Source organism: Mobula birostris, chromosome 27 (assembly GCF_030028105.1).
Source record: "Mobula birostris isolate sMobBir1 chromosome 27, sMobBir1.hap1, whole genome shotgun sequence".
Classification (NCBI taxonomy): domain Eukaryota; kingdom Metazoa; phylum Chordata; class Chondrichthyes; order Myliobatiformes; family Myliobatidae; genus Mobula; species Mobula birostris.
In genome coordinates this window covers 15,328,197-15,355,126 of record NC_092396.1, presented here as the reverse complement: position 1 = coordinate 15,355,126, position 26,930 = coordinate 15,328,197, and the positions used below count along the sequence as shown (strand labels likewise).

At 39.9% G+C, this 26,930-nt stretch overlaps 1 protein-coding gene across 7 annotated transcripts in view; it reads left to right on the top strand.

The window, feature by feature from the left end:
- Nucleotides 1-26,930, top strand: part of LOC140188639 (MORN repeat-containing protein 1-like) — a 243,000-nt gene that overhangs the window by 16,956 nt on the left and 199,114 nt on the right. For all 7 annotated transcript variants that reach the window (XM_072245102.1, XM_072245100.1, XM_072245099.1 and 4 more), the window contains one exon: nucleotides 10,880-10,967. In XM_072245102.1, the coding sequence (XP_072101203.1) occupies nucleotides 10,880-10,967 (88 nt within the window). The remainder of the gene's footprint in view (nucleotides 1-10,879; nucleotides 10,968-26,930) is intronic.

The following is a 26,930-nucleotide window of genomic DNA, read 5'->3' as shown; positions in this document are numbered from 1 at the left end:
TGGGTACTAGCCTACAAAGTACCCAGAATATCTTCAAGGAGCAATGTCTCAGAAAGGCAGCGTCCATTATTAAGGACCTCCAGCACCCAGGGCATGCCCTTTTCTCACTGTTACCATCAGGGAGGAGATGCAGAAGCCTGAAGGCACACGCTCAGAGGTACAGGAACAGCTTCGTCTCCTCTGCCATCCGATTCCTAAATGACATTGAACCCTTGGACACAACCTCACTTTTTAAAATATGTAGTATTTCTGTTTTTTGCACAATTTTTAATCTATTCAATATACGTATACTGTAATTTATTTATTATTATTATTGTTTTTCTATATTATGTATTGCATTGAACTGCTGCTGCTAAGTTAACAAATTTCACATCACATGCCGGTGATAATAAACCTGATTCTGATTCCTTCCCATCCTAATTCTAGGTAATTTATCTATGGGAAACATTCTTCTAGTACAGGTTTCCCCCGCTGCCCGAAGGTAGAGCGTTCCTATGAAACAGTTTGTAAGCCGGAATGTCGTAAAGTGAATAAGCAATTACCACTTACTAATATGGGAAAAATTTTTGAGCATTCCCAGACTCAAAAAAACCTACAAAATCATGCCAAGTAACACATAAAACCTAAAATAATAGTAACATATAGTAAAAGCAGGAATGATATGATAAATACACAGCCTATATAAAGTAGAAATACTTTTCTTCAGCACTGTCTAGCGCAGCAAAAATCTCGCAGAAGCACTCTCGGCAGAAACACTCTGTCCAGTAACCTTTAAGCTATGAAGCTGGCAAATCATACCAAATAACACGTAAAAATACACAGCCTATATAAAATAGAAATAATGTATGTACAGTGTAGTTTCACTTACCGGAATCGGGAAGACTCCAATAAATTGCAGTTTCGTCAAGTTAAACACTTGCTTATACAAAAAACCACCTGACACAATCGGCATTGGCCTCTGATCTGGGCCGACATTTACGTGCCAGGCGGCACCTAATTAATTAGCTTGCTTATTTCGCTTTTTTCTTAAAGATGTACTGGGTGTGTTCTGACTACTGCTGCACCACAGCATTCTTCGCGGCAATGTATTGGTCCACAGCCCGGAGGTTAAGGACCACTGCTTAAACTATGAAGCTGCCCTTTAAATTCCACTTTCGCAACACTTCCATCACCATCATCCAGTACTTTCTGTTTCAGCTTATTAAAAAGACTGACTGATTTCTCCTTAAGTATAAGAAAACTTAACGGAGCACCACGCTTTGTACACCCATCAATCCACTCAAGCAATAGACTCTCCATTTTATCCATTATTGGATGCCGACTAAGAGACACCACTTTGCTACAAGCAGAACCAACAGTAACATCGGCAGCTTTCAAAATTCTTTCTCTCTGCGTATAAATAGTGCGAATGGTGGACGCAGGCAAGTTCAACGCATGGACAATGTCCTTCCTTCGTTCACCACCATCGAAACGCTTAATTATGTCTAGTTTTACGCTAAGTGTAATACCCTTACGAGCTCTTTTAGGCTTTTCTGATATGTTAGAACTCATCTTGCTAACGGATGCACAAAATAAATCGAGATAAAGCATGTGTTTAAGCAATGTCAGCTAGAATGCAGTTCCTGGGGAGGAGCTTGGCTGTTCGGGCACGCGCTGCCTTTTTTCGTAACAATGAAAACACCTGTTAGCGAAAACAGGTAACTAATGTAGGTCTTTCGTAACAGCGAAGTGTCGTAAAGTGAACATTTGGAAAACGGGGACCACCTGTACTTGAATTGACTATGAGAAGCAGGCATTGTCCACTGAGCCTCTTCCCACAATCACTTAATGGGCCTTGTTGTGATGTCTCTCAGGCAACTACATCTTCCTTTCGTTAAAGAGACCAAAATCATGTTTAGATAAACATTTGTAATGCCTTAGCAATGAAGGATATGGCTGAGAGCTAGAAAATAGGATTAGTAAAGATGGGCACTCAGTGATTAACTCTAACATAGTGGGCTGAAAGGCCTATGGTAACATTGTGTGACTCTTAAGATTTCAGAGCTAGATATGATTTCAAGTAAACTTTAATTATTGTTGACTCACTTTTAGAATTTAACGCTTTATAGTTAAGGCAGAACTGAATAGAACTACGAAAACAGCATTAGTGAGCAGATAGATGGTGTGTATTTTGTATCTCCACTTAGTAGGTTCTGACTCTCTCTTTGTACAATTTTCTGAAGGCATCAATTAATCCTGCAGCACATTTATAAAGGTAATAATAGAAGAGAGATTTTGTTCCAAAGATTGCATAATGCAGGAATATGATTAGTAACGCAGAAGTGCAGTTCTACAGACACAAGAATACTGAATACCGTAATACAGGGTGCAATCGTATAGACATTGACTAAGACAAGGTAAGGGTCCTATAGGCCCAGAATCGTGCAGGGCTACAGTTCTAAAGGCACAGTGATGGGGAACAAATCAACAGGCGTAAAGTAATGCAGGAATATAGATCAGTCAGTGGAGAATAAGGCATGGGTACATTTTTCTGTGTTTCACCCAGCTGCTCTGTTTGTGTGTTTTGGCAAGTTGATCAGCTAGGCTTCAACTGAAGAGTCAAAGATTTTCAGTGGGCGTCTGGAAATTCTGAAAATGTAAATCTGCTGCCAAAAGTCTTCTGTTTATAAAGAAGTTTACTTTCACTGAAATATAAGAGCATTATTTATTGTACATTGTTAGAGTTGTCAATAATCGTAATTATCATTATTTAACACTTACTCTTACTTGTCTCCAGGTTTGAACTTGGCTAAATGTGGGTAGCTGATGTTAAACCTGGTAAACCACAGTGGAAGCTGGTCTTGGCCACTCCTTGTGCCCACATGCTTACACTTTCCAACTAAGAGCACAGTATGGTGTTTAGGAACAAGAATTCCATTTGGTTTCTTCATCTCCCACTTTTTATAACCCAGGCATTAAGGCCAATTATTGAATTTTCCTCTTATTGCCAAGCAACATATCAATCCTGCCACTAACCAGTGATTAAGCAAGTTCTCACCTCAATGTAGGTTTGCTGCAATGGCCATTACCTCTAAGTAAGCAGCATTAGAGTTGCCAAGATCAATTCAACATCAATGATTTGGAGATAATATATTTGTCTCAGACAATACATTTTTTAGTTTTGAATGTCTTTGGTAGGTGAAATAAGTTGAAATACTAAGAGGAACATGAGGGGGAATTTCTTCACTTAGAGGATGGTGCGAGTGTGGAACAACCTTCTAGCAGAAGAGGTAGATATGGGTTCAATTTGAACGTTTAAGAGAAATGTGGATATTGTACATGGATGGGAGGGGTATGGAGGACTGTGGTTTAGGTGCAGGTCAAAGGGAGTGGGCAGAATCGGACTAGATGGGCCGATGGGCCTATTTCTGTGCTGCAGTGTTCTATGACTCTAAGGTGTATTGTCTGGATCATTTTAATAATACAATGCTGTGTAAAAGTCTCAGGCACCCTAGATTTTTTACATACATTTTGTTTTAATTTTTCTCATCTTCTGCATTAGTGTGTCTATAGAGAAGAGCAAATTTTAGGTTTCCAAGCATTCATTTTCCAAAAAATTAAATGTCGGAGATTTTTGTGTTCTGTTAAAGCAAGTAACATATTAAGTAATAGCAACACACACAAAATGCTGGAGGATCTCAGCAGGCCAAGCAGCATCTATGGAAAAGAGTACAGTCGATATTTCAGGCCAAGACCCTTCGGCAGGACTGGAGAAAAAAAGCTGAGGAGTTGTCCTCCTCCTTCAAAGAAAGGGGCTTCCCTTCCTCCACTATTAACGCTACTCTCAACAGCATGTCTTCCATTTCATGCACGTCTGCTATTGTCCCATCCTCCACCACCCTACCAGGGATAGGGTTCCTCTTGTCCTCGCCTACCACCCCTTCGCGTCTGGCACATAATTCTTCCGCCATCTCTAATGGGATCCCACCACCAAATACATCATTCCCTTCCCCCAACTTTCTGCTTTCTGCAGGAATCGCTCCCTACGCAACTCCCTGATCACCCTCCTGGCACTTACCCTTGCAAGTGGAACAAGTGCTATACCTGCCCCTGCACTTCCTCCCTTACTACCATTCAGGGCCCCAAACAGTGAGGTGACACTTCACCTGTGAGTCTGTTGGTGTCATGTACTATGTCCGGGGCTCCTGGTGTGGCCCCCTGTATATCGGTGAGACCAGACTGGGCGACTGCTTCGCCAAGCACCTATGCTCTGTCTGCCAGAAAAAGTGGAATTTCCCAGGGCCACCTATTTTAATTCCACTTCCCATTCCCATTCCAATATATCTATCTGTGGTCTCCTCCACCGACATGATGAGGCTACAAGTGGGTTGGAGGAACAACACCTTGTATTCTGTCTGGGTAGCCTCCAACCTGATGGCATGAACATCGATTTCTCAAACTTCAGGTAATAACCACCCCCCCCACACTTCACCATTCCTCATCCCATCCCCTTTTCCCTCTCTCACCTTATCTCCTTGCCTGCCTACAGCCTCCCTCTGGTGCCCTTCTTCCCTTTTCTTTCTTCCATGGCTTTCTGTCCTCTTCTATCAGACTCCTCCTTCTCCAGCCCAGTATCTCTTTCACCAATCAACTTCCCAGCTCTTTACTTCATCCATTCCCCTTCAGGTTTCACCCATCACCTTGTGTTTCTCTGTCCCCTCCCCCCACCTTTTAAATCTATTCCTCAGCTTCTTTTCTCCAGTTGTGCTGAAGGGTCTTGGCCTAAAACATTGACTGTACTATTTTCCACAGATGCTGCCTGGCCTGCTGAGTTCCTCCAGCATTTTGTGTGTGTGATACTTGGATTTCAAATCTGCCAGTTTTCTCTTGTTTGTGATTGGATATTAAGTAATAGACCACTTTTCAAATATAAACGTGATTAATTTGTAGGTATATGGCCCAGTGCACGATTAAGCAAAGAAGAACTGTGGCAACTTCTCTAAGATACTTGGAACAACCTACCAGCTGATTTTCTTATAAAACTGCATGACAGTGTACCTAAGAGAATTGACGCATTTAAAGGCAAATGGTGGTCACACAAAGTACTGATTTGATTTAGTTTTTTTACTGTTTACTGCTCATAGTAATATTTTTGATATTTCAAACCATTTCATTATTTTGAAAGCATCTTTGCTTTACAGAATTTTTTTACATGTGCCTAAGACTTTTGCAATGTATTGCATAATAATTAAGAACTAGAATAATGACTTCTACAATGGTAAGCCAATGAGAGTTCTGTGTGCCTCTGTCAAGTAATAAAAAGGGATAGATTCTACATTCAGTGACAAAGGCAGAGTTTATATTTACCACTAATGTCATTTAGTATACCCATAGTTTTGTGGGCTCTCCAGCCCTAGCTGTGTGTCCATCAAACTAGCTGTGGAGCCAATCAAAAGTAACAATTTGCATTTATTTAGAGCCTTTCACATCCATTTAAAGATACTCCTAAGTGTTTTATACAGTCTTCAATGATCTATATTTGACTTTAGAGGTTTTGTCATTGTTATTGTGAAGAATGTCATATTGAAGCGCTTGAGGGCCAGCAAATCAGAAAGTTAAAAGGTCTATTTGTTTCAAATTTTATTATGCATGTTACAATGAGTAAAGATCCAGAGTACAAGTGTATCGAGGTAGATGCTAAAATATCATAAATAAGATTTTAAAATTAAAAATAATTCATTTTTTAGAATTTTTTTTCCAGAGAACCTCATAGGATAAAAAATTTCTTTCTGGGTCCAGTGGTTTGGTTAAACAATAGTTATGACTTAATACAATGCTTGAAAACTTAGTTCCTTAATTCATCAAAGTACTATATTTTCAGTGCCTGAAGCAGCAAGAATATTTAGCCAAAGGAACCTGGAAGAGGCCTGACCAGCCTTGCATTTAGAGATGTGGATTTTGATGCAGAGATACAAGCAGACTTCCACTACAGCAGCGAGGGAGTTTAAAATTGATCTGGATTATAAAGCTAACTTTAGTAAAACTACAGGATTGTTGTAAAAATCCATCAGGTTTTCTATTACAGGGTGAGCTACCAAACAATACGAAATACCCTTGCCTCCTTCCCCTTGTATCCAGCTCAGTTCAGGGGCAATTAATGTTAGACAATAAATATTTGCATTGTCAGTAATACGCACATCTTGTGAAAGGATTAAAAAATGTTCTCTTCAATTTATTGATTCTGTGTTTGATTGCTCTAGAATATTGAATAGTACAGCACAGGAACAGACCCTTTGCCCCACAATGTTGCAAATTAAATTTGCTGACGATACTACATTGATTGGCCTTGTCTTAAATAATAATGAGGCAGCCTACAGAGAGGAAGTCATCACCCTGACACAGTGGTGTCAAGAGAACAACCTCTCCCTCAATGTCGTAAAAACGAAGGAGCTGGTTGTGGATTACAGGAGGAATGGAGACAGGCTAACCCCTATTGACATCAATGGATCTGGGATTGAGAGGGTGAACAGATTTAAGTTCCTCGGCATACATATCACTGGCGATCTCGCGTGATCTGTACATACTAGCTGTGGTGGTGACAAAAGCACAACAGTACCTCTTTCACCTCAGACGGTTGAAGAAGTTTGGCATGAATCCCAAGATCCTTACGACTTTCCACAGGGGCCCAACTGAGAGCGTCCTGACTGGCTGCATCACTGCCTGGTATGGGAACTGTACTTCCCTCAATCGCAGGACTCTGAAGAGAGTGGTGTGGACAGCCCAGCGCATCTGTAGGTGAGAACTTCTCACTATCCAGGACATTTACAGAGACGGGTGCATAAAAAGACCCCAAGAGGATCACTGGGGAGCCGAGTCACCCCAACCACAAATTGTTCCAGCTGCTACCATCTGGGAAATGGTATTGCAGGATTAAAGCCAGGACCAACAGGCTCCGGGACAGCTTCTTCCACCAGGCCATCAGACTGATTAATTCACGCTGATACAATTGTATTTCTATGCTATATTGACTGTCCTATTGTACATACTATTCATTGCAACTTACTATAAGTTGCACTTTGCTCATTTAGATGGAGATGTAAAGATTTTTACTACTCATATGTGAAGGATGTAAGAAATAAAGTTAATTGAATTCAATTCAAACTAATTAAATTAGTAATCAAATGCTTAACTAAACTGATCTGTTCTGCCTACACAATGTACATATACTTCAGTTTGTTGCCCATTTAGGTGCTTTTCTAATCTTCAGTTCAGTTGTAACATTCAAGTTGATTGTTGATACTTTCAAATTCTTTGTGGTTCGTAACTTGAAGTAGTGAAATCATTTCATTTCCACAGCAGTTGGTTTTAGCAGAGCTCCTTTTCATGTTATGTGTCAGTGATTTGGATGACAGAATTGATGGCTTTGTGGCCAAGTTTGCAGACAATGTGAACATAGGTGGAGGGCAGGTAATGTTGGAGGAAGCAGGCAGACCGCATAAGGGCTTAGACAAATTGGGATAATAGGCAAAAAAGTGGCAGATGGAATATAATGTAGGGAAGTGTATGGTTATGCATTTTGGTAGAAGGAATAAAAGCATAGATTATTTTCTAAATGGGGAGAAAATTCAAAAGCAGAAGTGCAAAGCGACTTGGGAGTCCTTGTGCAGGATTCTCTAAAGGTAAACTTGGAGTTTGATTGGGTAGTAAGGAAGGCAAGATGACTAAAATATACAATACTGTGCAAAAGTTTGAGGCACAAATAGGATGTCTAAGACCTTTGTGCAGTTCTATAGTAATTTTGTGTAATGCACTGAACTACTGCCGCAAAAAAATTCACCAAATTTCATGATGTGAATGATGATAAACCTGATTCTGATATGGATCTCTATTGTGGACTGCGAGTGGGAAGAGGGCAGGGAAAGGGGAATCACGGCTGGGCATATGGGAAGGGAGAAGGGAGGAAGTGGGAAGTACCAGAGACACGTTTCAATAAACCATTTTTTTGGAATCAAATGACCTTACCTGGTGTCTTAGAACAGGTGTGTCTGCAACTGCTCCAGACCCCTGCCCCTAACACTCCTCCTCTGCCACCTGTCCCACACTTCTCCCAGGGCACTCCACCCATCACCCTTTGCTCCTACCATATTTACAAACTTGCTTTCCATTCCACATGGACAAATACAGTACCGTGCAAAAGTCTTAGGCACTCCAGCTACAAGGGGTGATTGATAAGTTTGTGGCCTAAGGTAGAAGGAGTCAATTTTAGAAAACCTAGCACATTTATTTTTCAACATAGTTTCCTCCTACATGTACACACTTAGTCCAGCAGTCATGGAGCATACGGATCCCTTCTTGGTAGAAGTGGTCCACAGCAGGGGTGATTGATAAGTTTATGGCCTAAGGGAGAAGGAGATGAGTTATTAACTTCAAACCTTCTGCATTATCACTCAAAGAGTTGAACTGCACTTGCATATAACGAGAGCGTCTTAGACCTCCAGGTGGTCCACAGCAGGGGCGATTGATAAGTTCGTGGCCTAAGGTAGAAGGAGATGAGTTATACTGCTCTCGTTACATGCACATGCAGTTCAACTCTGAGTGAAAATGCAGAAAGTTTGAAGTTAAATCATTTCCTTCTACCTTAGGCCACGAACTTATCAATCACCCCTGCTGTGGACCACTTTCTGGAGGTCCAAGACTCCAACTTCTACAAAGAAGGGATCCGTATGCTCCACGACCGCTGGACTAAGTGTGTAAATGTAGGAAAAATAAATGTGCTAGGTTTTCTAAAATTGACTCCTTCTACCTTAGGCCACAAACTTATCAATCACCCCTCGTATATATTTGTGCTGAAGATTTTTGCACAGTACTATAAAAGCAAGGATGTAATGCTGCAGCCTTATAAGGCATTGGTCAGACTGCACTTGGAATATTGTGGGTAGTTTTGAGCCCCCTGCCTAAGAAAAGATGTGCTGGCATTGGAGAGGAATCCAGAGGAGGTTCATGATAATGATTCCAGGAATGAAAAGGTTAACGTATGAGGAGTGTTTGATGGTTCTACCCTGTACTCAATGGAGTTTAGAAGAATGGGGAGAGAAATCTTATTGAAACCTATCAAATATTGATAGGCCTAGATAGACTGAATGTGGAGAGGATGTTTCCTATAGTCTCGAACTAGAGGGCCTCAGAATAGAGGGATGCCCATTTAGAACAAATGATGAAGAATTTATTTAGCCAGAGGGTAGTGAATGTGTGGAATTCATTTCTACAGACAGCAAATCATTGGCATATTTAAAGTGGAGGTTGATAAGTTCTTAATTAGTCAGGACATCAACGGTTATGGGGAGAAGACAGGAGAATGAGATTGAGAGGGATAGTAAATCAACCATGATGGAATGGTGTAGCAGACTCAATAGCCTACTTCTGCTCCTATGTCTTATTATGGTCTTACGTGTTGGAGTATTGTATTATCTTGAATGATGTTTTATAATTAAAAGTTCCTTTTTGGTGTTTTTTTATTAACTTATTTGGAATTTGTTTAGTGTTTTTAGATATAAAACAGAAATTTCTTTAAATGCTCAGGTCAAGTAGCATCAGTGTCGAGAGTAGCAGAGTTAACATTTCAGAAACTACAGGGTAATTCAGCTAAACAGTGAACAAGGCAAAGCTGAGCTGCTGCCATCTTAGATTTGTTTACCAGAAGTATTGGACATCACAGTTTCTCCAAAACCTTTGCTTATTGGTGACCAATGACTATTCTCTGATTCCCTGAACAGAATAAAAATATATTTGTGAAAATTTAATGGAATGATTTTAAGCAATATCTTTGAATAATTGCTATTTAAAAAGAACTTTTAAAACTGAGTTTTTAAACAAGAAATTTGTACCTGGCAGTAAAGTGTGGCTTTTGCAGTGCTTGTAGATTTAAGCATGAAGTTGTGGCTGTTCACTAGATCTTATGGTACTTCCTCTGTCTCGCTTCACTTCAGGAAACTCCAGTAGACCGTCTGGAGCCTGGAGAGAGCAGATTTATTTATTTTTCTGGAGCTTGAGCATACCAACAACAGCAACAGCAGAAAACTTTCCAATAGTAAATTGGCAGCATTGCTGCAGAAGCAGAATTGATGTACTCTATCCTGTGCCTGCCCCTAGTACTTAGGCAGCAGTTTCATTGCCCTTTCTATTTTTTTAAAGGTTGCTGACTCATGCAGATTTGAGGTTCTATGGGCACTGCAACTCTCTGGTGTCCTGCCCAAGGAGAAATAAAGTATATTAGCTGGCTTGTCCATCACGGAGGAATTGCAGCAAAATTCAGTCTTCTCTTTATCCAGTGTAATTTTTTCAACAGTTGTCACTATGCAGTGACTGGGAGCAAAAGACCATGCTGCCTTTATTCTGCCTATTACTATCTCTCAACTTCCCCAATCTCTCCATCATTAAGATTCTTCATATGCTCTCCTCTCATTCCTCCCATTGGGGGGAGGTACTGTTTTAGGAACAGCTTCTTCCTCTTCGCTATCAGATTTCTTAAGACTATGAACGCTACCTCACTATTTGCTCTCTTTTTGCACTATTTTTATTTCTTAATGTAACTTGTAGTAATTATTTTCAGTATTGCTGTCACGAAACAAATTTTACAAAATGTCAGTGATGATAAACCCTCTTCTGATTCACTAGTCCAAGATTTCCAAGGTTAATTGTAAAAAAAAAATACCTTTCTTACTATTTCTCTTGAGGTCAGCCAGACCTAGTGCCAACAAAAAAGATCTTTGTACAGCTGAGTTACAAACTGTTTAGTGCTCTTGCATCTGTTTGGAGAGGTGTTTGTTAATTCAGTGTGTTGAGGGGAATCATTTATGATCTTTTTGCAATTTAAAACCTATGTTTTTTGCTTGTTGTACAGGAATGGTGATCATTACCAGGGGGATTGGGTCCTGGACCAGCATCAAGGCCATGGCGTGATGCAGTATGCAGATGGTTCGCTATATGAGGTATTCCCATTTGCCAGTAGATGTCAGCATGAGCATATTCTTCATCCAAAAGGCACCACTGAGGTTTAACACAAGTTTCCAGAGAATGAAACAATCTGAAACTGCTATGTTATTTCATAAAGTTTAGGGAAACACAAAAGGCATCTTGTAAGGTGTTCTCAGGATTTTTCTTTCTTTTCCTCCACACACTGATTATCATTTTGTTCTTGATTGACCGTGCTGACACTGTTCATCTTACCAGCAATATTATCAGATTTCTATATCTCAAGCAAGTGGGCATTCTTCATGTGAGAGCTATACAGTGAGCAGCAATGACCTGACCCTGATCTGGGGCTCAACCAAAACTTGGCATGTTGCTTCCACAAAAAATTGGAAAAAATGTTTCCAATAATTCCTAACAAATCTCAAGTTGCCTATGCTGTCAGACCTTTGGGAATCCAACTAATCAAATTTCTACCAATAAAACCACAGCCAGATAATGCCACGGCTGTGTAGCCGTTAGTGTGATGCTATATACAGCTTGGGGCATCAGGATTCAGAGTTCAATTCCAACGTCATCTGTAAGGAGTCTGTATGTCCTCCCTGTGGAATGCGTGGGCTTTCTCCAGCTGCTCCCATTTCCATTGACAGTCCAAAAATGTACCAATTAGCAGGTTAATTGCTCATTGTAAATTGTCTCATGATAGGTTAGGGTTAATCGGGGGTTGCTGGGTGGCGGGGTTTGAAGGGCTTATTCCAGGCTGTATCTCAATAAATAATAGATCTCAAACATTCATGCCCAGCACATTCAAATTCTTGAGGTGGATGTGCCCTTCCAGACGAGGTGTCAGGACATATTGTGAGACTAATGCTGTGTCTGCTGGGGATTGGTGATGACAGCTTCAGTGCCAGAGTATGACCCATTTCCCTCATTTATCTCTTTTGATCAGCGATGTGACACTCTTGATTAAAGCTCTTTCTAACAAGAACATAGCACAGTATAGCACATTACAGGCCCTATGGCCCATGATGCTGTGCTGACATTTTAACCTACTCTAAGCTCAATCCAACCCTTCCCTCTCACATAGCCCTCCATTTTTCTGGCATTCCTGTGCCTATCTAAAAGTCTCTTAAATGTCCCTGTTTTGTCTGCCTCTACCATCCGTTCCTGGCAATGCGTTCCAAGCACCTGCCACTATGTGTATATATAAAAAAAACTTACTTTTGACACCCCCCATATACTTTCCTCCCAAAACCTTAAAGTTATGCCCCTTTGTATTAGCCATTTCCAACCTGGGGAAAAGGTCTTTGCTGTCCACTCAATCTCCTATCTTGAACACCACCATCAAGTCAACTCTCTTCCTCAACAAGGAAGAAGTACTATGTTTCAAGCTAAAGTACAAATTTAGTAATAGACTTATTTAAAATGTTTAGACATTTGATTGCATGATGACTTTAATCCTGTGAGAACACAGGATGAGAATCCTGAGACAGATCAAGTTTAGCATGGGGAGGTTGTTGTGCAGTGATAAATGGGAAAGGGCTTGTGCTGTTGGAGTGTGGTACATAGTGAGTTTATATGCTGTGGTGCAATGATATAGAGTGGTAACTGAGGACAATCATGCTGCTTTGGAGTGGTAAGAAGGGTGGGGCTGTTGTGTTATATGGATGTAAATGGAGTCATTGCACTCCTGTAGAGAAGTAAATATGGAAGCACTGTGACCATGAGGTTATCCTACTACATAGCTATGAACAGGTAAGTTGGACTGCTGTGGTGATAAATGGAGAGGCAGGTTATGGGGCAGTAAAATGGTGGAGGGAACACTGCTGTTATAGAGTGGTAAATAGTGGGTGAATTATTTAGTGGGGAGGGAGGTGCATAGGGAAATATGTAGTTATGTTGTGGGGAAGAGATTTATCCTTTGTGATTATTCATGGGAGTAATGTGAAATCCCACAGAATGATGTGTAGAGTGAATTCTTCAGACTAAACTGTAATTGCCGGGAAAAGTCAGAGCTGGATTGTTCTATTAGGGTACTTCAGCTGGATTAGCAAGTGGCCAGCTCACAGTCTTAAAAAGGTGTTTTAGTTGAAAAAGTGCAGCCTTTAAATAAGGAGTCTTATAGAAATATGATTTTTCTCTTCCTTTTTTTGTTACCTATCTTTCATTTTAGCTTTATTTTTAGTTTTAGGTGTAAAATAGTTTTTAAAAGAATAGTAGCTGGAATCATCACATAGATGATGTTCTGTGGTGGAAAGAGTCAGTAATTCAAAACACCTGGCAGAAATTAGAACTTTGGCAGATAAATAGTTAAATCCTGTAGGACTGTGGATGCCTTTTGGCGTCATTGCCCACTGCAGGCTCCAGGCTCCCCAGACGTCAGTAGTGCAGCTGTGTAGAGTGCATGCAGGCAGGAACACGTTACCTCACCATGGCTCTGTGTATTCAATGAATGAATTCAGATTCAATGCCTGATAATATCACTTTCCCATAATGTAATCACTTTCTTTTCCCACCCTTCATCAGAACTGTGTGTTTGGGTGTATGTCTGCTTATGTGGTGTGGATGGTGTTGATAGTATGGAGCAGGGTGTGAAGTATTAGTTTTGCAAATCTTTGAATGTTCTGCATTTATGGAATGCTGATGAATTGAAACTTGTCTAGGGCCATAATGTGTGATAGCATAATATACTCCTATTTTTTTGTTGAGCCTTTCCTTTTCTCTGCTGTCTAATGTGTTCCTCCTGTTCACATACTTGTCCTCCATTCCATATCTGCTAATCCTTCAGCTTTGTGGGCATTACTTTCCAGTGCTTTTTGCTAATTCCCTGTTCTTTACTATTTCTCTTCCACATTTTAAAATGCTTTGTCTGTGCCTTCAGTATCATCTCCTAACTCCTGTATAGGTTAGGCATAGATCTGCTTGTGCCCTCTCAAATAAAAGGATTCTCCATTAGTTGTAAAAGTAGATCTACCTATAGGTTATAACTGTCATATCTCTACCCCATTTGTAACAATCCTATGAGGAAAGGAAGTTCAGGAGGAGAAAGGACTGTGGGGGCCAACTTCACGCTGGTATTTCATCTCTCCTCTTACTCTAAATCAGGTGTTACCCAACCTTTTTTATGCCATGGACCAATACCATTAAGCAATGAATCAGTGAACCCCAGGCTGGGAACCTCTGGTCTAGGTGAACCCTGAAATTTCTTAGCACTTTGAACAGAATGATTCCACCATTATTCTTCCCCAGCACCCTGCCGTAGTCCTCTCTATTCACCCTGTTATTATTTATATGTAGCCTGAGTACTTCTCTTCCAATTTTTTCAAAACTTGCAGTAAGTACAATTTCTTGCAGACAATCTTCCCCAGAGACTAATAATTAAAATATATGTAGGGTGATAGTTTATCTTGACAGGATCAACAATGAAAATTTTACTGTTAAATCACTGAATATCTGCATCATTCCATCATTTTTAAAGTCCTAGGACAAAGTCAGCATTGCACTGTTGGCCTAATGTTGTCTGCACTAATGTACTGGCGACTTCTAGTAGAACTGTGAAGATCTACCTTCATAACTGTATGGAAGTTTGGTCCCCTTACAAATGTAGAAGCATCAGTCTTCCATATAGCTGATCACTGGTGATTTACTGTTGAGGTCCGATGCAGTACTCCTGATAGAGTCTAGTGGAGGAGTACAAATTCACACCGATTTCTCTGCTATTACACTGGGTAATCGGACCATTGAATTTAGACCCTATTAGACTGTGCAAGATGAGTCAGACCTTCATTTGAATAGAGAAGAGAAGGTGTAGGAGAAAGATAATTACAGTGTAATATACAGTTGCAGGAAAGCCAGTAAATCAAGACCAAATACTAAAGCTAATTGGTGAAATAATGAAAGTGAGGAAAATATATGTCAATAGACACAAAATGTTGGAGGAACTCAGCAAATCAGACAGATCTATGGAGCGGAATAAACAGTTGAAGGCTGAGACCCTTCATCAGGATTGGAAAGGAATGTTTTTCTGGTTTTTACCTCTTTCCTTTATAGTTCTTGACGAAGGGTCTCAGTCCAAAACATTGACTGTTTGCACTCCTCCATGGAAACTGTCTGACTTTCTGAGTTTCTCCAGCATTCTGTGTGTGTGTTGCTCAAGATTTCCAGCATCTACAGAATCTCTTGTTTTTATGTTGTTGAAAATATTTTATGCATATTTTAATCTAAAAAGGGTGGTGAAAGTAGATTTAATAATCACTTTCAAAATGGAACCAAATAAGTATTTAAAAACAAAATAGTTGTGTGTTTTGGAGGAAAGATTGGTAGAGTGGGACCAATCTGATAACTTTCCCTAAGAACCCTTAAATCTGTTGTAGCTCCTTACCATTTCAATTCATTGAAATCCACTAAGTTGGCAGAGAATATGGAGCAAGTCTGTGACCTTGCTGATCTGTAAGGCACAGCTTAGAGGTGGAACTTGGCTTCCTATGTTCTAAATCACACAGAGTCTCAGTGATCCCACAGACCCAGTGCTTGCTAATTCACATAGGTGCTCAGAAAATTAGTGGCTCATATTTAACATTCTCAAACAAATCTTTCTATTCGCTTCTGTGTACCCTGTACTATTGTAATCTCTTTCAGCTTCTCAACACCAACAAATCAGTGTTCTTCCAATTGTGCTTTCATGCATTTTGATACTCTCATCCCTAAATAAAGGCACCTGTAAAATTTTGTATTGGCTTGCTCATTAGGGAGTTGTGTAGCCTGACAATGGAAGAGAACTGAATAAGCATTAGGAATTCAAAGTCAATTAGGCCATGTGCTTCAGTGACTGTGTCATTTCAACAGTGTGTGTGTGACTTTCAGCTGCTTTGCACTGTAATATGTAGCAACTCCTCCCAGCCAATTCCCTTGATAGTTTAGTCAGTGGAAAAATATTCAAACAAATCAGCAAAAAAGGAGACATTGAGGAAAGAGCACACAAATCCTATATCTGGTCTTACTTTACATCTCTTTACTTTAAGATGATAGGCTTGTCTACATTGCTGACTGTGGGCTTTGGAATTTTTTTTTGCAAAGCACTTAACAAAACAATTCTGTAATAATCCGACGACTGTGTAATGAATCATCCCGAATACTAACGGCTGGTGCTGTGAAGTTTTGCATAGGGAATTGCTATCCGCCTATGAGAATGAATGCTTGGATTTGCTGCAAATATGTCTCTGTGTTGGTTGCCGAAGACTAGTGCAAACAGCACTTAATCATTTGGAAACTCTTGGCTGCACTATGACAAATGTATGAGTGCAATGCAAATTTATGCTGATAGTTGGCCTCAGGTTTTTAGCAATAATTTCTGCTTTTTTCACACCTCCCTCTGAAGGTCAAAGAGATGGGGATTGATCTACATCTCTTGCCATTTATGCAAGCATAACTGACATTCTTGCCATGATTTTAATATTTGAACTAACTTCATATTCCTCCTCTCTATAACCATCGGCTTCCTGACAAAACTGAAAGTGTTGATATCTATCCCAGGTCTCCAGAGATTAACAGGCCAAGAACAATCAGAGAATATGAATCGTTGATGAGATATTTGGCCACTCTTAATCTCAATCATTGGATGTGAAACTTTTTGCAAGGTTGTGAAGGTGCAATGAAGTATAAACTTCTTCCATTCACAATTTTAGAACGGGCTATTGTTGATTTTAGTTGGGCTATTTCACCAAGGAAAGAATAAATTTTTTTGGAGAAAAACTTGGAAAATTCTATTGCTTAAAAATTGGAATTGACCTAGATTTGGTGCACTAAAAATTGCTAAATTCAGTCACACTTGAAATTTTGTGAAACTTATCAAAAGCAGGTTTGAAGCAGCTTTTAGAATAGTTCGCAACCTAAATGAAGCTTTAAAATGGAACTTGAGAGGCTTTCAGTAGGATCATTGAAACCTATATTGAAAAGCCTAGACAGAATAGACATTGAGAGGATGTTTCCAGTAATGTGGGATTCTAGGACTAGAGGACACAACCACAGGATACAAGGATTTCCCTTTAATACTTCTGGTAAGATGGTGGCACATTCAGACACAGTCAGGAGCCAACTAAAGGTGTTTTTGTCTTTTTAAACATCTTTCTTACGATCACAGGACAGTGCTGGACATTAAGAACTTCAGGTACTGCAGGTCTACCCCATCAATGAGCTGCTTTTGTGGAGGATTAAGACTTGGTACAGACCATGTTACTGCCTGCTACAGGAAGGCATCGGAGTCGGTGCATGAAGGCGGTGTGCAGTCTAACTACAAGTGATTATCTTGAATGTTTCTCTTGTGATTGCAAGACCCTGGTGGATATTGATAATGTAAAATGCTGCAAGCCTGTTTCCCTTGTTTAGTGGCAATGGAGGAGCTGTGTGGCCTTGGTTATAGCAATGGCTGGAACTCTAGTTGTGGGCTTACCTATTGCAGCAGTCCTGAAGAAGAGATGCTACAGACAGTGAAGCACGGTGACCATGTTGAGTTGGGGCTGGCCCCTCCTGTTGGTGTGCAGTCACTGTGGAGGCTGAGTCACTGGGTATATTTAAGATGGAGGTTGATGTGTTCTTGATTAGTAAGGGTATAAAGTTGTGGGTATAGTGTATTTAGTTCAGTAATATTGTAAATATATTGTTTAATTAAGCATTCTTTGTTTACATAATTCATTGTGGGTTATATGTAAAAGTATGTGAATGGCATACGTCATTACACCGCAATGTCATATGTGCACACCTCATTAAAAGTAAAACATTAAGTACACAGGTATTCCCGGGCTTCTGTGTTTTTCTTTAGATAGGTTTCTTGAGTTACAAAATATAACAATGGCGACAAAGATGTTTTAAAACAAGCCTGAGATGACTACCTACCCGTTGAAGTGCAACATATTTTTCTTCGGGAATGGGAGGAGGATATTTGAGGTCTTTTTTTAAAAAAAAGTGCAACATGTGTTTCTTCCAAAGAGGAGAGTTTAAGAAAAACAAGGTGGAAAATGGACAAAGTTCACAGGTTCATAAACAGTGACTACTGGGTGATAATAAATTATTAAAAAAGCAGAAATAGCTGGCTACATCAGAAAGGTAGACAAGTTCGATTGCACAACATATAATGGATAATGTATACTGAGTGAATTGAGCAGTATTTCAAAGCAAATTAAATGGCCAATGAAAAGCGAGTGCCAGCTTTGCTGAGTGTAACAGCTGTGAAAAGCATATATAAACCAGCTGAAATGAGCTTTGCTGGTATCATAATGTAATGCAAAAACATTTAGAACCAAAGCTATTTTTGATTGCAAAGTGCTTCAGACTTCATAAGTAGAATTAAAAGGAAGCGGAGTCCTTTTCAGTTTACATGGCTGAATTGAAGAAATTGTCCGAGCATTGTCAGTTCATTGATGGGCTCACTGATGAACTGCAAGGTTGTTTAGTTTGTGGAATTTTACCAGAAAGCTTTCAAAAACAGCTCCTAACTGAAGCACAACTCACATTTAAAAGAGCAGTTGAAATTGCTGGATCAATGGAAACAGCAGCTAGAGATGCAACTGATTTGCAGTCAGGAATGAAAGTGAGCAAGAATAAAATTGCAATGTCTAAGCAGAAACCTGTCTGGCTGAACAAATTGTGTTACTGTTGTGGCGGGGGCTCACGTACACCCATTCATTACAGGTTTAAAGGCAAAACTTGCAGAAAATGCAACAAAGTAGGCCACATACAAATAGCATGTTGGGCAGACAAAAATAAATGGACTGCACAGAAGAGAGAAGAAGGTAAAAACTCAAGATGCAGTTTCAAAAAGAGTGCTAATCTGCATGCTGTTGATGAAAAATCCGATAACAATCAGAGTGATACAGGACTGGGTAGCCTTGAGATTTACTTGTAAAAACTAACAATAGACAAGCAATATGGTTTACACCAGAAGTGAATGAAAAATTAATTAAATGAAATTGGACACTGGCTGAGCTGTTTCAGTCATTCCATAAAAAGAGTTTGAACAGCATTTCATAGATACTGAACTTAAGTCTGAAGATATCCAACAAAGAACTTGTACTGAAGAAAAAATAACTTCTGTGGGAATAATATCCGTAACAGTGAAATACAACAGCCAACAAGCATCATTGGGCTTGTATGTGGTTAAAAAACCAGGAGGGCCAGCATTGTGGGGATGTGATTGGCTAAGACATCTATACCTGAATTGGATATCCATCTACTATTTGCTTGCCACAAGCGAATTCAGAAAGGTACTGGATGATGCCACGGCAGTGTTCAAGGATGGCATTGGAAAACTCATCTATATCAAGGATACAACATATCAACTGTGAAAGGAAAACTTGTCTGCTTCCTTCTACCGTCCATGGTAAAGTAGCCAGTAAGCTAGATTGCATGGAAGCTGAAGTTATTCTTTCCAAGGTTAAATGGAGCCCAGGGGCAATGCCAATGGTCCCAGTAAACAAGAAGGATGAGTCTGTCAGGATCTATAATTTTAATGTCACCGTCAACCCAGTACTGAAAGTAGATCAATGCCCTCTGCCCAGGATAGAGGATATCTTTGCAAAACTTTCTGGAGGAAAGCACATCAAAGTGGACTTAGCAGAGGTCAACCTATAGATGGAGATGGAAGAAGAGTCCAAAGTGTTTCTCACTATAAACACTCATATTTATTGCTATAATAGGTTTATCTTTGGAGTAGCATCTGCACCTGCACACTCGCAGAAAGCTATGCACCAAGTGCTGCTAGGGTACCCAGGCACTCAGTGTTACCTGGATGACATTGTTATCTGTGAGGATGACAAGGAACATCTCCAAAATCTCAACACTATGTTAAAACGATTGGAAGACTATGGGCTCAGAGCATAATGTAACATGCATCACTTACTGTGGTTACACCATTGATGTACAAGATTTTACAATGGTGTGCCGAGAAAATTCAAGCATTTTTGAAGTCCCAGGGCCAAAGGACATGTCACAGTTGTATCCTTTTCAGGATTTATAAATTGTTATAACAGGTTCTTGCCAAACCTGGCTCCACCCCTTGAACTCATTATTACAGATGGGGAAGGAATAGCAATGGACAAAGCATTGGCTTCCCTAAAGACAAAAGAGGTGGTGACATCAGACACTGTGCTCACATCGTCCAGTAAAGCTTGCCTCACCTTATGGTATACATAGGTGCAGTTATGTCACATCTTATAAATGATGGTAGTAAATGCCTTTGCATAACATTCCCTTATCGCAGCACAGAAAATTTACGTACAGATTGATGGGCCTTGAGTCTGCTTTGAGATGTAAAACATTTCATCCAGTACTTGAATTGGGTTAAAGTTTATCCTCATTATTGATCACCATCTATTAATATCCATTTTCAATCCACACAAGGGTGTTCCACTAACAGCAGCAACACAAATGCAGAGATGGGCTCTGTTTCTTGGAGGGCACAATTACAAGATTGAATTCAAGAGGACAATGAATTGTGGAAATTCTGATGAATTGTCCTAGTTACCTTTGGAAAATGAAATATCTGAAAACTTTGCAAAAAGGACATTCCTCTTGACATGTTCTCTGTAATACAAATCAAAATGTAAGAGCTGATCCAAGAGGAAAATATAAAAGACTCCACATCGTCTCAGGCCTGCATGGCCACCCAAAAGGCTGGAATATGCAGCAGAAATTTCAGTTTCCCCATTTTTACCAGTGCCAGGATGAACTTGCCCTTTACAGGGGTTGCCTTATATGATGTTTGAGAGTTAAGTTCCATCCAAGCTGAGAGATAAAAGTGTTGGAGGAGCTACATGCCAATCATCTAGGTGTGGTCAAAATGGAAGTGTTGGCTTGAATCTTTGATGGTCTGGGATAGATCAGCAGGTCATGCACTGTTCGGGATGCCACCACATCCAGAAGGTGCTGTTCCTGAGTCATCCCTGTGGTTACGCTTGGATTTCGTCAAAACCCCATCTCAGGAGGAATATGCAGGCAAACAACTGAGACAAATTGAGAGCTCCTCAAACAAGGAGGTTCAATGTTTCACAACTGGATAAGCAGTCCTGGCAAGGGATGACAGAGGCTAAAAAATGAGGGAGATGGCATGGGGAGATGAAATATTGATGTTCATTCTCTATGATCCCCTGTGATGTTAGGGATTGAATGCTGCAAGAATCAGGTTGGAGAATGATGATCAGAAGTCTGGAGTTCAGAGTGAGAGGAGAAGGAGTTAATGGATGCTGCCATAAAACAAGACGTTCACAATCAAGAAATCCTACTTATGATTGACAACCAGCTGTACAGTGAGGGGAACCCTTTCTATTGATGAAAAAGCTTGGTTTATTGATGGAACCTTTCAGAAGAGAGCAGTCAATGCTGCTTGCACTTACTGGAAACCTGTGGGTCTGGTAAATCCCAGTGCTTAAGATGCATCTTCCCCTCTCTGAAGTCAAAGTAGATGAAGTCATACAGAGCGAGCCCAGGTAACTTCTCTGATTCTGTACTGAACAGAAAATTGTAGAATAGACAAGATCTGGTGCTGTCACCTGGAATGACCCAGGATACTGAGAGTCACTGTAATATTGACCGTCGTGGAGCAAGCAGTCCAGATTTGAGAGTGCCAAATTTCACCCAACAGGAGACACACAACCCTGCAGTGAATGGCTTAGAAAGTATGAGTGTCCAATTGCATTATGCATCACATACATTCAGGTAGGATGTGGTGGTTCTGAAGACTCACAAGGTCTCCCACCCTCCCTGAATACCCTGCTTCACCTATCCTGAAGTATTCAGTAACAGAGTCCTGCCATTACTGAAGCACTCGTTCAAGGAGCAACTCAACAGCTAAATGATGGAAACAAAAAAACAATTGTTTAAAATGCACTTTGTGGACTTCAGGGCAGTCAGCTGTGAAACTATCCAGTCAGGTCTCCTGATGAACAATGAGAACAAAGCACCTAATGAACAACGAGAAAGGCAAGGAATCAGTGCAATGTTCTTCAAGTCTGCTGTGCCAATTCCACAACAATCATTGTATGGAGCTCAGCCCTTCAATTGGTGAAATTGTGTATTTCACAAAATACAATGCTAATAGATTTGCACCTAATGCCAGAAAACAGTCAGGAGCACTAATATGGAGTGCAACCAGATGTTCCTAGTCTATTTCATGATTGGCACGAATTAGTTTTGGATCGCATAGTGTTTATAATGCCATTGTTATTTAATCAGATGTCCAAACATAATCTCCAAACTTATAATAAACCCTAGAGATTCTCCAGATATTGGAAATCCAGAGTAACACACACAAAATGTGTCTAATCTTATAGTAACACACACAAAATAGTGTTATGAGCTAGCTTCCTGTTCTACAGACTCAGATTAATTGAGTGAATGTGTTCCCTGTAATGCATGTGCATCCAACATAAATTAATTGCAACTGGTATCTTAGGGCAACCCATCTGAGAATTCTGTGATGAGGGGGCTATAAGAATGATTGAGAGGGATGGTCTGCTCGGACATCAAATAATATGTAGATAAAGCAGTGCATATAATTCTACATCTAACCTTTCTTATGTCCAACCTGGATGCTTGCATTCACACTGTGGAAAAAAGTTGTCCATTCTATCACACTCCCATCCCTAACTTTATCTGTTTGTATATTAGTACCTGAAGATAAGCATTCATTTTAATTGCTCTGTGAATAAGTTGGAGGTTTAGTGATCAAATCTGAGATATAATATATCACAGAATATCACTCAACTCAGACACGCAATTTTTGGATTTCTTATTAAGAGATGGCAAGGCCCACATTTAGTAACATTAACATTTCTCGTGGGCAATTATCTTAATTGCCCATGCGAACATGATGGCAAACTGCCTTCTTGAACTACTGCAGTCCATCTGGTATATCCAAAGCATCAAAGTCCCTGAATTTAAACCCAGAAATGATGTAGGAACAGCAAAATACTTTTTAAATCAGAATACTGTCCCAGAGGGGAGCCTACATTGGATTTTCTATGTGCTTGTTGCTCTTGTCTCAAGCAATAGAGGTTACAGATTTGGGAGTTACTGAAAAAACTTAGCAAGCAATTGTGTATTTTGCAGGTACATTTACTGCTCATAATGTACTTGTAGTGGTGGAGATGTTTGTTTAGAGTAATGTGCAAAAGTATCTTTATTAGTACTAGCACTCAACTGGATCTATCTACACCCATTAGTCTGAACTTTTCTTGAACTTTTTATATTCTTTTAAAATAATTATCCAGTTTCCCTTTAAATAATCTTAGTCTTCATCTCATAGCTGCTTGTGGCAAAGCATTCCATGTTCTAATAACCATCTGTGTGGGGAAAAGAAAACATTCTTCAAGCTTTCCTCTTCATTCTTCTAAAATTTTGGAGTGGATTCCTTTCAAAGCATTCGCTCTCAGACATCTGTTTCCTTGCATTTATGTTATTACAAATATTCCTGGGAGTGCATTTGCTTTGCTTAGTGTGCTGTTCCATGGACACAAGGGAATTTTAATATGTAGCAGAGAATGGAGAGAATATTGAAATATCGCTGTACTGATAGCTCAGTTTCTAAGTGTACTATTCATATATTGTATTCACTTTCCCTGCTTACAAGAGTTAAATGGTATCCAGTCTGTCTCACACCCAGTGTTAAGAAACCCTGCAGTACAGTATGTAACTAAAATCCTGACATCTCACTCTTAACGATTCCCAGTGTAGAGGTTTGGGATTGCAACTTGAACTCCAACCTCCAATCGTCTTTTGTCACTTGTTAAGTGGACTTTATCCGCATCTCCCTTTGGTGGAAATATCACTTTGCTTGTCTTCATCCTGTCTCCTTGTCCCTTCTCACAACTCTCACTGACTGCCTCCCCTATCCCTAAGAGATCCAGAGACTACATAATTCATTGTGTAACTTTCTCAGTGGCAAAGCTAATGAAGAAAGTGCATTTGTGCATAATAAGTATGAAATTCCCATCCTGTCAAACAGAAGTTGGGCTTCACTATCAACACAGATGAGTTGCTGAAGAGCCACAGTGGGTCTCCTGTGTATAGTTTTAAGAGATGTGCAGTTTTGTGCTCTAGATGTCTTGCTAAATTTATGTTGTAGGACTTTGGTGGACTACAACCTGGACCTTCAGTCAAAATAAACTTACTGAACAATATATTTGTCTTGGGAGTGTACTACCTAGTTTTAGTTGGAATTTCAAAGCAGACATTTTGTTGCTTGTTCCAAATGTTTGGAATATGGAGGGTTTTAAGATTGCTTGTGTTCTGCTATTTTTCCCAGAGGAGCCTTGCTTTTGTCTGCACCTAGGTAGTCAGCTGTGGCAGTGTAGTGCAGATGAAGAATGTTTGGGTCCTCTCACCTGTGAATTTTAGGGAATTAATTGGAAGAAAATGTGTTCTATATACATTCCAGTCTCTCTGAAGAAGTACATTTATTTCATCTTGCTAGATCCTTATTCCCACAATATAATTGAGAATCAGCCTAGTGTTATTTACAGGCTGAATCATGACTGTACATAAACATCCTGCATGTGTTGAAAGAAACACAAACAGCTGCCGGCCACATACCATTCATTACCAGAGTTGCTTTGGAAACCTCCAGTACTTCTGTTGTGCATGGGGGCCAGGTGGCACAATATATTCCAGTACTGCTCTTTCACTCCTGGGCAATGAATTTAAGGCTAACAAGGTAAGATGAAGCATGACCAGTGAAACACATCAATTTCTAGCAATAAGTGAACAGTCTATTTGCCTTCGAGAGGGTATTATTGGCTACGATTTTAAAGCAGGCATTTGATGTCTTGTTTCAAATGTTTGGAATTTAATGGTTTCTGCACTCAGTGGACACCTTATTAGGTACTTCCCGAGTATACGTTGGTGGTCTTCTACTGTTGTAGCCCATCTATTTCAATGTTCAATATATGCATTCGGAGATGCTCTTCTGCACACCACTGTTGTAACGTGTGGTTATTTGAGTTACCATCATCTTCCAGAAGCTTGAACCAGTCTGGTCATTTTCCTCTGGCCTCTTACAAGGTATTTTTGCTCACAGAACTGCTGCTTACTGCATGTTTTTTTTTTGTTTCTCGCACCATTCTTTGTAAACTCTAGAGAGTGTTGTGTATGAAAATTCCAGGGGATCAGCAGTTTTTGAAATACTCAAACCACCTCATCTGATGCTAACAATCATTCCACAGTCAAAGTCACTTAGATTAGATTTCTTCCACATTCTGATGTTTAGTCTGAACAACAACTGAAACCTCTTGACCATGTCTGCATGCTTTTATGCATTGACTTGCTGCCACATGATTGGCTGATTAGATATTTGCATTAAAAAGCAGGTGTACCTAATAAAGTGGCCACTGAGTGCAGGTTGCTTGCGTTCTGTCTAGATGGATAAATCACCAAGGTAGTGAAAATCGAAGGAGGGACTAATTAGATCAAATGGTTTTAGAACAGTAAAGGGGCCTGTGTATTATTGAAGCAGCACAAGGAATTGCTTATACCCTTTACAGTACTCTAACAGTCTTTGCATGGAGTAATCTCCACAGTCATTTAGTCTCACGTGAAGATTAGGTAGTTTGAACACAGTGGCAAATGCAGTGTAAGACTACTGGCACCCAGGGAGATACACATCAGGAGGAACCAATTTCCTTCAAAGAGGAGAAAGGGTGATAAAGGAGGGATAAGCCTGAACTATTGCAGATTTGTTAGCTAGAAGTTTTACAAGAATTTTTTGTGCAGTTTGTAAGTTTCTAACTTTGTCAAATCTGTATCCATTAATATGAGGGAATTGAATGAGAATTTTGTGTTTAGCAGTGCCAATCACGGTGCAAAGTTGTCATATTGTACAGAATTTTTGTATTCTGTATTAATAAAGGTTTATGGTACTGGGTAGGATATAATGTGTTTAATGTGCTGCATCAGAGATACTGTCAGGTATATTGTTTTAGAAATTCTAGTGCAGCCATGCTATGAGCAATAGATGGTTATAACTGAAGTGTGCCAACAATCAAGGCCCCAAAGTTCAGCAGTAAGGTTACTGTATTGTCCCAAGGTCATGGGAGGAGTTGTGGGAGAAAGTCCACTGATTGTGGTCTGAGGTTGAGGACATGAGCATAATCAGTTCAGAGTGAGGGTTAGGCTTGTGGTTTGCTGGAAAGCAGGGTCAAGGTTAGGAGTAGTTAGGAGGAGCATGTGGGGTGTAGCAAATGTTTTGGGTGCATGGAATCAGTATTGGGGAATGGTTGGAGATGGAGTTTGAGGCTTTCATTGTGCCTTTTGGATTATTGAGGACTGAGGATAAGATTGAAAGAGTGAAGCTGAGATTGAAAGAGTGAAGCTGAGATAAATGGAACAAGAGGGAGATCAGTGGGCTAGAGCCAGGATCTAAGTATGGGTTTGGGAGGAAGATCATTTTGTTTAGGAGCTACAGGAGTCCAAAGGATTAGTTAGAAGAATGGAGCTTATGTCAGTGGAGTTCTAGTTCAACATTGCTTTGTGAAGACTCGTACTCTTGGCGTAACAGAATGGTGAAAGGAGCATCATTGAATGATTGACATTATTCTCCACATTCTGACTCAGTCATCACATCAGGTGCACAAGGATATTTCATGGCCTGAGTGCCTTGATGAATTTTTGATATGATGAGGTCTAAACTGAATGATTGTCATTGTGTTCCACTCCAGAAGAAAATACAATTTTAGCTGCATAATGCTGAAGCAAAAGATGTTACCATACCTCCAAATTTTCAGTCCATGTATTTAAGATGGAAGAAATTGTGTTATAGTGACACAAATTGTGTTTCCGTAGATGTGGTTTTGTAATAGATGCAAGCTGTTGGTAATTGTGGAATATGCTTCTGTGGCAGGTGTGGTCATTTATTAGCAGATGTGATTCTCTGTATGGTTCCATAGTGGAGGATTTGGTTGGAGAATGGCTGTTATTTTGTAGTGGCAACTATAGTTCTT